Below are 12,869 nucleotides of genomic sequence, written 5' to 3'. Positions count from 1 at the left end.
CTTGCAGGGTCTACCAATCAGCTGATTGGGCAGCTCTTGCAAACCCTGCTTCCTTTGCCTATGGAGTTTGAAATCAAACCACATTGGGTGGGACGGGACAAAAAAAAACACTTCCGGTCTCACCCACCTGCTTTTTAAAATAGAAAACAAGGTATTTGTTTTAACAAAATGAGGTCTGTTCTGGTAAAACTGTGAACAGCATGCCAGGAAGAGAGAGAAAGACCGCTTTTATCCAAGATGTGTGGTACAGTATAACCCACTGGCATACATCTCTACACTTCTTCCTGCCAGATTTGTTATAATAACCCTTTAAGGACTGTGCAATCTATTACATGACCTCCTTGCTGGGGGGAAAACTGAGGAAGGCTTCTTGAAATTATTTAAACAGACTGAAAAGCTAACACATACCTATTGGCCTCCCAGCATACTATACTGCTGGCAGAATTAATGATATTGATTCATTTGTGAACCGCTTTAGAAGAGCTCCAATTTAAGAATGTGCATAAGGCCAAGCCTCTTTGAGTTTAGGGAACTGGGTGGATAATTCTTTGGATCTTGGCCCTTATCAAAAGCAAGCAATTTATTATTTGGTTGGTCACATCTGGTTTCCTGTCGATTCACCTACCTATGACTTTGCACCCAATCATTCATAATCAAATTTAAAATGACTGGGGGAAACTGACATGCAAATGCTAACCAGCTTAAATATAATACATTAATAAACAAGTTTGTGAAGGGAGCGGGAGAGTTACAAATCTATTGTTTCCCCAGAAGTGTCTTGTAATTAATGAAGGTACTTTTCTATAAGCATATGCTATACTGAAATGGATAACCCATTAGGAAACAATCTAAATCAAGCATAGTGCAATATCAAGGAAGCCCATAGCATTATGCCATTTAACTGAAAGTACTCCAGAAGAAGTTTTAGATCCCATTTTCCCGTGTTCCCAAGATAAAAGGCTTCTGCAGGTTAGGCTAGCCTAATGATGAGTAGGAAGGTATAAGAAAGTGCAGGTCAGTGAATAATGTCATCTCTGTTGGTGAATAACAATGCTGAAGCACATGACATTAAGTCTATTGCGCATAGCACACTAGATATGAATCTTTTTACTGGTGACCTCTGAGATGGTTCTAGCTTCTGTGACACACAACTAGAAGGCAGTGTCTTCACCGATTTCCAGGCTAGTGGATACCAGCCGACATGACAAATTTGAAATGCCAATGGCAAGGCATGCATTTTCTGGTGAGCGAAAAGCTGCTGCCACTTCTTCCCAGCTCAGGAAGCTGCAAAGTCATTGTGAGGAGCAGGCAAGAAACAACATCAGAGATGGAGAGGAAGCGGTTGGAATTTGGTGGTTCTGACCCAATCAAGCTTTCCCCACATCAGATCCCCTTTTGTGCTGAGCATCAAGTTGCTTGTGAATATATATATGCATGTGTGTGCACATGCAAAATTATACACACAATATTTTTAACAAATAAAAGCATCAGTTCCCATGCTATACTACCGTACTGGCCAGAATATAAGCCACACTTTCCCCCCAAATTCCGATTGTAGAAAGTCAAAGTGTGGCTTATATTCACGACCTTACACCACCGGCAGAGCGGTGTGGCTCCCCCCACTCCACCAGGAAGCAGCACAGGAGTGCGTGGCAACGGCACCTGTCTCATCCGCGGATTCCAATCCTCCCCCAAGCAGCCAAATTTTTAAGGTGTGGCTTATTTGCAGGTGTGGCTTATATTCAGGCCAATACGGTATATTTCCGCAGCATGATTTTATAAGTATTAATACATAAACATTTTATACAATTTCATGTATTGTATGTATCTGTCTATGTGTCTGTTAGTTTAAAAAAGTGGGACTGTATGTGCATGTAATACGCATATAATATTGTAAATGCAATACATATAAATATGTATATGCTATGTCTTAGAACTGTGAGGTTTTTAGCAGAATAATTTTAGCAAAATAATAATAATTTCTCATTGAAATCAAGGAATAAAATGGGAATTAGAATAAATCATTGTCAATAGGTCAGGGTTTTTAAAAATTAAATCCCAAGGTGAGAACAGCAACTACAGGCAAGAAAATTCACAAAACCTGGAAGCATGCAGTGCTTCTATTATTGGGCATATCACTCCAGATATCAATTCTCTCACTAGTGACCTGTGAGATGGGTCTGACTTGTGTAGAACACCAGAAGAAGAACCATGTTCACTTATTTCCAAGTCACAACTATCTGGCATTGCTGGCTCCAAGTCATTTTCTGCCACTCACACAATATCTTGCTGATAATGTTTTTAACTTACACAACCTTCATCTTGTCTCTGTATCGAACAGTACCAATGTTTCCCCAATTCCCTCTTTTCACCTGAACTCATCTGCTATTGGCCTTTGTTAATGACCTGCTTCCATTTTATGTTTCTGTGCCATTTCTGTGCCACTCTCTGCAACTGGAACGATCTATACCTCTGTCAAACTACACTCAGAATGGCTTCAAATCCTTCTTCAAAACATTCTTCCTGAACCGTACCTTTCCAGAAGCAACACAACTTTCCTTTTTTCATACCACCTCCTGTCAGCTACACTAGCCTGACTTTAGACTGCAAGCTCACTGATGTTCCATACCATGTTCTCTTAGGTTTAAATAAATTTAAGTCGAAACAGCTCACCAAGGTAACCGAATCAAACTGGAATATTTCTCACAAGAAAAGGATATGAGATGTTAAATTTAAACAGGCCATTATCTAAAACTTGCCAGTAGAAATGCAGTGTGGCAGATAACGAAAACACTGTTAAAGATAAGCCACTCCATTGGGGATCATCAAAGTTATTGAGGGAAGTAGAAAGAATTCTTATGCGAGTAGGAAAGGTGTCATAAACCAATCTATAAGAAAATAAAAAGCCCCCCTGAAATGTCACCAAAAATAACACAATTAGAAATACCAATGCCCTTGCTAGACAGTGTTGGCAACAGTTATGTTTTTAGCTACTTTATTGAGTGATTGTTGGAGGATTGTCACAATACAGTGTTTTGACATGCCACAATGAACCACACTTTCAGAAGGTGACTTGAGAAGGTGTCGTTAAAAATAATGAAAATCAGTGTCAATGAATCTGAAAATGTAACTATAACTTCTCCCCATGACCCAGAAATCCTTCAACCACCACAGTCAGACACTGCTAAGTAGAGTACTTAAGCACATTTGTATGCATAGAATTTCCTCTTCATTAACACAACATAAAAGATTAATAATGAAACCCACATTGCACATCAGTAAAAATCTTTATGCACTGAAATGTTAATAAAAATAAATGAAAACAGCTATGTAGGAATGGTTCTATATAATACTAATGACATTTTTGTCTACTCAAATTTGCTGAATCCATTAAATCTGAGATGGTCAGCACACGGTGGTCTGAAGGCCTCAAGAGGCCCCAGTATCCTGGCAAAAATGTTCTGAAATCTTGAGAATGACAACTTTCCATAGCTGGTTTTTAAAACAAAAACAAACATATTTCACTTTATTAAAACCCATGTTTTTCAATTTTAACCTACAGATCAGAGTAGATGGACTTGCATTTTACTCATGGCAAGGACCCCAAAGCTATTTTATTCTTGGTCCCTCCCTGTTTTCAAAAAGCTAAATAACAGCTTCAGTGGCCTCAACAATGCCACTTTCATGCCTACAAAATCTGAGTTTCCAGTAATCCACTCACTTTACCTGTGACTGTTTTTTAAAACAAGACTAAGAAATCATTGCCAAACAAGCAGAGATCTTGGTCTCTGTTCACTACTGAAGAGGCATGACTTAACTGTGCACACACTCATGACAGCGAGCATAGGACCAAAGCTCTGTTCATTGCTACGTATAATAAAACTGCAATGTGTCAGTGTCCACTAACTCTTTGCAATGGAGGACGATGGGGAAAGAAGTTGTGTGGTAGAGATCACACAACTTTTCTTCCATCAGAGAAGAAACTGTGACCCATTCTGAATCAAAGTAAGGCACATTTCAGTTTAGTTGAGTGCTATTTGTAAAACTGCAATGCTTATATGTCCACAGTATGCTTGCAAGGGAGGAGGATGGGGAGAAAAAAATATTTGAGGACCAGCATTACACTACCTGCCACAACACTGTCGATGGATGCTTTCAAAGAAACAAACAAATGCAGAAAAATGGCCGCCAATGAGTGTATTTATAGCTGTGATTAAGAGGGTAATGATAAGAGCTTAGAATCACTCTGAGATTACACAGCACATTCACACCAGATATGAATGATCCTAGACAATAGTCTTATCATGTTAGCTATGTGTGGAATACCATGTGCTCCCTAGTCAGTGCTGCAGATAATCACGCGTTTCTGTGTACAGACTAGATGCCCAACACCTTGCAAACATTTCGTCAGAGACCTGTAGTCTATAGAGTTGTGCAAAATATATTCCAAATGAGGAACTCTAAGACATACATAGTTAATAACCGGACACCACGTGAATGACACTGACGATGACGGATGAATAAACGTTTTCAGTCTCATACGTCAATGTCAAAGCCGACTTTCAAGAAATTAGCAGAGGTCCTTGTCATTTTATTAAGGAAATGCACCCATGTGTTAACAATCCCTCCCTGAATACCGCAGAGAGGGCTGACACAAACATTCAGATTCTGCAGATTTTTGTAAATCAAATGGCACATTTCTAGTCATTGCATTGCAAACTTGCCCACAGACTTGCTTCCTGACTACAAAATGGGGAAAAAACATACTGTGTAAATATTTGTCCATAACATTGAAAGATGAAACACTAATAGCATGAACAGATCAGTGCTAAAATCAAGTAAGTACATTTTGAGATGAAAGTAGATAAATACTAAATATAATAGTCAGAAATCAAAGTGTAAGGATATCCATAGGTCTGTATGCAGTACAGAAATGTCATAACCATCTCCTAAAATATCCTTCCTTCACATGCTATAAAAAATACGTAAGTTACTAACCCTTCTTTGGTGACCTTTTGGATTTCTTTTCTTTCATTTTTTTCTTTTCTTCCAATCTGAGTAAGGTCGAGATAATGGGATATTTTAATCTTCTCAAATATAAATGAAGCTCCTTAAGATCTTTCACTTCTTTAATCTGTTAAAATCAACATTTCATCTGTCAGAGATATTGCTATAGCAATATTCCAAAAGTCTTCCCATCAGCAACACTCATTTGGCTATATATTTTTTACTAACTTTATTGCTATCCATTTAATGATGCGGTAAAAAAAATGCTAATTCTTCTTTTCTACCCTTCCTTCAGAAATTATTTGTCTCTCTAGGCAACATCACTGTTTGCATGGATGAGTGCATACTTGTTCCAACCTCACATCTCTATGCTACTTGAATAAATTCCAGCTTTTAAACTAAACAACCCTTTCACTCATCATCTGTTACACCAAGATGCATTTCTCTGCAGCTTGTAGCTGGCAAGGGCACCTTAGCTTTATCTGTGCAAACAAACAAAGAAACTTCTCAGTTTGAGCAGAATCATATGCTATTCTTGGGGCATTTTTAAATGACTACAGTGGTGACTAAACTGAAGTCCTCTGCTTATGAGCACATAGGCGCAAGTGAGCTCGAGTTAAACCCAGATCTGTGTTCAGAAAGTGGGGGGGGGGAATGAGGTGCCTCAGGGTTCCATCCTCACCCCCATGCTTTTCAACATCTACATGAAGCTGCTGGGAGAGATCATCAGGGGGTTTGGGCTGGGTGTTCATCAGTATGCAAATGACACCCAGCTCTACCTCTTTCAAATCAGAAGTGAAGGCGGTGAAGGTCCTGTGTGAGTGTCTGGAGGCAGTTGGAGGATGGATGGCGGCTAACAGACTGGGGTTGAATCCTGACGAGACATATGTACTGTTTTTGGGGGACAAGAGGTGGGCAGGTGTAGAGGACTCCCTGGTTCTGAATGGGGTAACTTTCCCCCTGAAGGACCAGGTGCGCAGCCTGGGAGTCATTTTGGACTCACAGCTGTCCATGGAGGTGCAGGTCAATTCTGTGTCCAGGGCAGCTGTTTACCAGCTCCATCTGGTACGCAGGCTGAGACCCTACCTGCCCACAGACTGTCACGCCAGAGTAGTGCATGTTCTAGTCATCTCTCGCTTGGACTACTGCAATGCGATCTACGTGGGGCTACCTTTGAAGGTGACCCGGCAACTACAACTAATCCAGAATGCGGCAGCTAGACTGTTGACAGGGAGCGGTGCTGAGACCACCGGTCTTCAAAGACCAACATTGGCTCCCGGTACGTTTCCAAGCACATTTCAAAGTGTTGGTGCTGACGTTTAAAGCCCTAAATGGCCTCAGTCCAGTATACCTGAAGGAGCGTCTCCACCCCCATCGTTCCGCCCAGACACTAAGGACCAGCGCCGAGGGCCTTCTGGCAGTTCCCTCGCTGCGAGAAGCCAAGTTATAGGGAACCAGGCAGAGGACCTTCTTGGTAGTGGCGCCCGCCCTGTGGAACACCCTCCCACCAGATGTCAAAGGAAAAAACAACTATCAGACTTTTAGGAGACATCTGAAGGCAGCCCTATTTAGGGAAGCCTTTAATATCTGAAGGACTATTGTATTTAATATTATTTGAGCTAATGCAGACTCTTGCAGCTATTATGTACTGCATGGATATTTACTGGAATTCAACTTGCATTCACCTACTATGAAATATGTAAAAGGGCTGTCAAATGTCAGTATTTCTGTGCAGCACACAGAAACGCCGTTTACCTTCCCGCTATACAGCGGTACCTATTTATCTACTTGCACTTAAGAGTGCTTTCGAACTGCTAGGTGGGCAGGAGCTGGGACCGAACGACGGGAGCTCACCCCGTCGGCATACGATCGGCAAGTCCTAGGCACTGAGGTTTTACCCACAGCGCCACCCGCGTCACCGTGGTCAAGCTAACCTGGTCCAATAATGTTGGCATTTGTCTTACCAGCTGAAGCCTGTAAAAGCAACTTCTAGCCCCCAAGGCTAGTGACAAATCTGGATAAAGGACCACCCTAAAGCTCTGAACTAGCTCCTTCGGAGGAAGTGAAAACCTATTCAGAACAGGCAACTGATCAATTTCTCTGACACAAGAATCACTCACCCAAAGATCCCAAGGATTCAAATCAGCTTATTTCTCCTCATCCAGCCCACCTCTGCATCCAGACCCAGTCCAGGGCCTGCACAGTCTCTCCTAATCCAGATGTTATACAGAAATAGAGATGAGTGTGGTGACACCTGGCCCCAAAATTCCCTAATGAATGACTTTATGTAGGTGTTAAACATTGGAAGATAGAATACCACCCTGCAGCACCCCATGACACAACTGTGCAAATTTGATTGTGAGATTTCTACTAGGGCAAGCTTTTAATAAGAGGAAACTGTCTTCCTCAGTAGCTTAGGGCTTAAGGAAAGACGGGGGGGGGCGTGGAGAGCAAATTCCTAACAGAGTTATGGAGAGGCATACTTCTGAATTGTATGCTCACGCAATGATGCCTGCATATTGGAGCCACAGGCCACCATCACACAAAGTGGAAGCAGATGTTGCCCACCCTATCAGAAACCATTTCATGTCAATTTAAAATATATCATTGCAATTCCTAGCGATGGAACAAGCCATTTTCTTTTGTTACATCCACTCTAACACAGATTGCAGCCACATTGCTTTAATAATATTTGCTCTTATTTTTCGGATGTAATTTAGACATATCAATGTTGAAATTCGTTCTGCTAGTTTCTCCAAACAGACTGCTAGACTTTGTTTTGAAAAAGCAAATAAAAGGAAAGAATTAAGACTTAAGAAAATAATATAAAACTCTTATTAAACCTTTTTTTTAATCGACTTTATATGATTGCATCTGGTAGTTCAAAACTCTCATTTTGTCTATTTTTTAAAAAATAAATAATTTAAATACAGTATATTTTTTCACTGAGTCCTAATGACTACTGAGCAAACTGCAGTTCACAGACCATCAAATTCTGCAGAAAACCCTTCGCAGAGTATTTAGATTCATTATGCAACATATTTAATCATATCTGAAAAACATGAAATGATCAAGTATATAGGATTAGATATAAATGTATATTTCCTTACACCAAAGAATTAATTAATTAATTTAAACTCTTTATTTTCAGATTGGTGAGCTGGCTTTAATGGTGACCTCAACAAGGTGATTCCAACTTCAAGGGATGCAAGACAGGGATATCTGCTAGCCTCCCTCACTTTTCCCCCTTCAATTTTCATATAAATAATATTACCCCAGATCTTCAAGGGCCTCAGCACTTTTCTCCTACAATTCTTAGCCACAAGCTTTATGAGACATTTTCTCAGAGACCTTGAATTATTTTGTGAAAAGGAATTCCTTAGCTTGAGTTATGCTGAAACTAAGATGGTTTGTCTGCTAAAAGTTCACACCTACATAAGTGGAAATAGACTGTATAAATATAGAACAGATTAAGAATTGTAAGTGTCTGAGAATTCAGTTCAATCAGAACTATACCTGGTCAGGGCATTTGGATTCCATAAGGCTCTCAACCCTACAAGTAATCATAGCCATATTTACCTTTACTCGCTACTGAGGTGGTAACTTGGTACCCCCTGCACTTAAGATTTTGGGGGGAAAGGTAATCCCACAAGCGGTATATGGTGCAGAAGTGTGGGATTGGGAAGATGCTGTCAAACTGGTTACCCTTCAAAACTGCTTTCTGAGGTCATTATTGGGATCCCATTGTCATGGTGAAATTTGTACAGTAATACCTCATGTTACGTCCACTTCATGTTACGTTCTTTAAGGTTACGTCCTGCAGTGACCCGGAAGTACCGGAAAGGGTTACTTCCGGTTTCGCCGCTCGCGCACGCACAGACACGCAAAATGATGTCATGCACATGCACAGAAGCGGCGAATCGCAACCAGCGTGCGCAGATGCGCCGCTGTGGGTTGCGTTCTTTTCATGTTGCGAACCGGATTCCGGAACGGATCCCGTTCGCAACCAGAGGTACCACTATACTTAATTTGGATCTTCCAGGATTCCCACTGCCTTACTTCTGTACTGGTAAATATAACATCATATACCAGATACAATGTTGCCCAAAATGTGTCATTTAGAGCACATTTCTAATAGATCTGTACAAGGTGTACAGAATTTACAAGTGTAAATTCCTTATAATCAAATATGGACAAATTTCCCAGGGTTCTACTGATTTTCCTTGGATCCACAGAATGATTCTTGCTGCTAAATGTAAAATGCAGATACTCTCCTATAGTTTTTGATAGAGCTGTATGCAACTCATGGCCCTGATGGAGAAGGAAAAGGGTGTCTGTCAGGCCAACCCACACCAGGCCAAGCTGGGTACCATCTACCCAGCCTGGATCTGGTTCCAAAATTAGTTCAGGGGGAGGGATAATGCTTAATTAATTGTTTAAAACCTCAATTAAACATACAGCAGGCAGGGAGCATGAGGGAAGGAGGCATTGCCTCTCCTTCTCCCCACTCACAACTAAGGGGGTGCAAGTCTGTGGGTTGCTGCATTGCAAGTGGCTTTCCTTCAGCAGCAAGATTGATGCCTCTACAATAATCCTGCAGGATGGTGCTTTAGGCAAGGGGCATCAGGTAAGCGGGAAAGTGGGGCATCATTGGGCTCCTACCATCTCCTGGGACAATGCAGTTTTTGGCCAAGTATGTCTCAGCTTTTCAATTGGGTTTTCGAACATGATGCCTGCCTCTCCTTTCTGCTTGATGCCTAACAGTCCTGGATCACTCTGGACCACCCAACCCAACCTGCAGCGATCCGTAACTATCTCAATCCAACTCAGGCGACACCTAAATCCTGCCGAATATGCCCAGTTTGCCTCGGGAAAATCTGGTGCACAACCCTAGCTTCCAAATTAATATATAAATAGCACACTTACTGTGATTCCAGGGGCATGCGTTTTGATCTCCGCACGCTGTTCCATCTTAGTCAAAGCTGTCTGCTTCACATCCCTATCAGATCCTAAAGGCGGTAGCTTTAGTCCACCTCTCATGTAACGTTTATATCGCAGAACATCTTGCATAGGAACCAGGCTGTAAGAAACAAAGGTTTGGCAAATTTATTTTAAGGAGGTGAAAACTCAAAGCAAGGTAGTGATGATAAACACAGCTCTTATTGTGCCTTAATTATTTTTAAGTGTTTTCCAAAGCATTATTCATGCTGTTGACAAATAAACCGTGTACGTTGCATCAAAATGTGACTGACAGAACACTGAGATCAAATTCCTTAATTTTAATTTCATCATCTCATTCATCTTCCCAGTATTGAAAGTATGCCCCCATGATCTTTAATGGGGATTTCTCCCAGGTAGGTGTGGATAGGATTGCAATCTCTGTCACTATATGTATATTACTGAATTTGCTGAAACTTGTCACAGATACATGTGATATATGTGAACAAAATCTCTGATAAAGCCCTGTAGAGACGCTGAAAAAAAGAATAGGAAAAGTGTGGTTAGCTGTCTAAAATTAAAGAAAAGCTGAAAGGATCACTGTATTCAAGCTTAGCTTAAATTTAATGTGGGTTTTCTCCATCAGGAAACAGGCTATGAGAGTACACATGACTCACAAGAGCACAAAATACTGCTGTACCAAGTTATGATAGCTGAATGCTACTTGCTTGTGAAAGGAAAGGAGGTGGAGCCTGTCACCTTCTTCAAACATGCATTTAGTGGTATGAAGAAGGAGGAGACTTCAATTAGGATTCTGCCTGAAGATCTATGGATTGGACTATGCAGTTTTAAAGAAGGAATGGGATGTATATTTTCAAACATATCTCAGCAAAGCACATTTTACTATTATCAGAGAGAATAAGAGTGCAGTCTTATGCATGTTTACTCTAAAGTCAGTCTCACTAAATTCAATGGGTCTTATTCTCAAGAAAGTGTGCACTGAATTGCAGGCTGAATTTAAAAAATGCTGCTGTTCTCTCCTAAGCATACTATGTGACAATGAAAACATCAGTTCTAACTGTGATTGGAGTACCCTGGGAAAACAATTCGCTGTGATTAACGCTAGGTATGTCAATCAAAATGAAAGGTCCCTACATATCTCTACACACATCGCCTCTCAAGCTCAAAGCTGGACATTTTGCCAGTCAGATTGGTTTCACTTTATCAGAGAGAAAAAAGATGGCCATGCATTTTCCGGACAGAGAAGGCTACAGAGTGACTCAGAAACTTATGAAGTCTTGGTGCCTGTGGGGCAGCTCAATCGGTGGAGCATGAGACTCTTAAACTCAAGTAGGGTTGCCTGGTGGGGGTAGGAGCAAAGTTCTTGAGCTTTTTTCAGTTCTGCTCAAAGTTGTTGAGCTTTCCTCCCAGACATTTAAGTGATTTCTGCCCGGGCACTATTTCCGACGGCCGAATCTCCTCTATGTCTGGAAAATTCTGAACACATGATGACCCTAACTCAAGTTCATGGGTTCAAGCCCTGTGCTGGGCAAAAGATTCCTGCACTGCATGGGGTTGGACTAGAAGACCCTTATGGTCCCTTCCAACTCCATGGTTTTAAAACAAAAATGGGGGTAAATCTTAGGGAAAACAATTTGAAAATGATCTTCAAAGTTCATGGAGCTGGTCAAGGTATTTACTTAACAACTAGAAAGAGTTAAGCATATAATTTTTATAATGTAACATACAGTCCCTTTTAAAAAAGATTGACAAAACATTATCCACAGAGGGCTTCATATTAACATAATAATGAAATTATTTTGAAGACATTGGAGAGGCACTGACATTTTTAGTATTATATACTAGAGGCTATTGATAACCTGTAAAATGCATAAGCATGAAGGAGAAATATGTAAGGTGTATGCTCTGAACATCTATTAGCAGAATGCAACTATGCTATGATGTGTTTAGACATTAAGAAGACTTAATCTCTTCCTGAAAAATTATTAAGTCTTTGTAGCCCCTTCTTAGCATTTTCTTTCTAGAATACTAAGAAGCTTGTGCATAAAATTCTGAAAAAGCAAGTACACATGCAAGTTCTTTTGCAAATGACTTTTATAAGTCCTGCATCCAATCCAAACTCTACATTTTTATGTTAGCCAGTTAAATCAATGTTCAAACCTTTGAGATTCACTTCTCCTCCAGCCTTCAATATGGGAACAATAATATATAGACAACAATTTACAGGGCTGCTGAAAAGTGTGTGAAGTGTTTTGAATACTCTAAATACTATGTATTGTTATTTATTATAGGTCTCAACTTCATTCTTAGCTAGTTAATATAGAACTGAGTAACTTGAGATGATGCCTGAACTTATTCTGATGGATATCACAGTGTACTGAGAGTCAATTTTCAAATGTCCTTTCCCATCACTTATTTATTTAACCTTAGCCCAAGGGCTAGCGAGTAGTATCAGCAACTTTTACTTAGAGAAGACCCCTGACAGGGTCATAATAATCTAACAGCTATACATCTTCTAAGGAGTCCTCTGCAGCCAAGCTCCAATGGACTCAAATGCAACTACTACTATTCCTGAAAAGCTAGTTTTCACAAATTAGTAGAGTTTATATAAGTATTCCACTATCATATGTGCCAAAAAGATCCAGCTTATAAGAAATTGTTACTTGGATCTTAAAACACTTGTTTTGGTGTATATGCCTGCAAAGCTATTGAAATCTTCCTAACATCCCACTGTTGAAAGACATTCAAGTTTGTATTTCTATTAAACTTTTCAACAGCACACAGGTTTTCTGTGGATGCATACCATGGTGCCAATATGTAAAGGCATGCATTTTATGTTTCATATTCGGTGCACTCTCTCTTCAAAATACATTTGGCTCAGGGAAGATGCATTTTGTAGACTT

The 12,869-nt window shown here is 40.4% G+C and overlaps 1 protein-coding gene across 10 annotated transcripts in view; it reads right to left on the bottom strand.

Moving 5' to 3' along the window:
* The window catches only part of LRRIQ3 (leucine rich repeats and IQ motif containing 3), a 42,647-nt gene that overhangs the window by 12,339 nt on the left and 17,439 nt on the right, over positions 1–12,869 (bottom strand). For all 10 annotated transcript variants that reach the window (XR_014549728.1, XR_014549729.1, XM_083620999.1 and 7 more), the window contains 2 exons: positions 9,934–10,087; positions 4,999–5,134 (listed from right to left, as the gene is read on the bottom strand). Coding sequence is in view for 8 of the 10 variants with exons in the window: in XM_083620999.1 (XP_083477125.1) it covers positions 4,999–5,134; positions 9,934–10,087 (290 nt within the window). In the remaining 2 variants the exon portion in view is untranslated. The remainder of the gene's footprint in view (positions 1–4,998; positions 5,135–9,933; positions 10,088–12,869) is intronic.

This window comes from Podarcis filfolensis (genome assembly GCF_964270895.1).
Source record: "Podarcis filfolensis genome assembly, chromosome: 6".
In the NCBI taxonomy this organism is placed as follows: Eukaryota; Metazoa; Chordata; class Lepidosauria; order Squamata; family Lacertidae; genus Podarcis; species Podarcis filfolensis.
The sequence above is the reverse complement of the archived record's forward strand: the minus strand, read 5'-3'. Positions and strand labels throughout refer to the sequence as shown.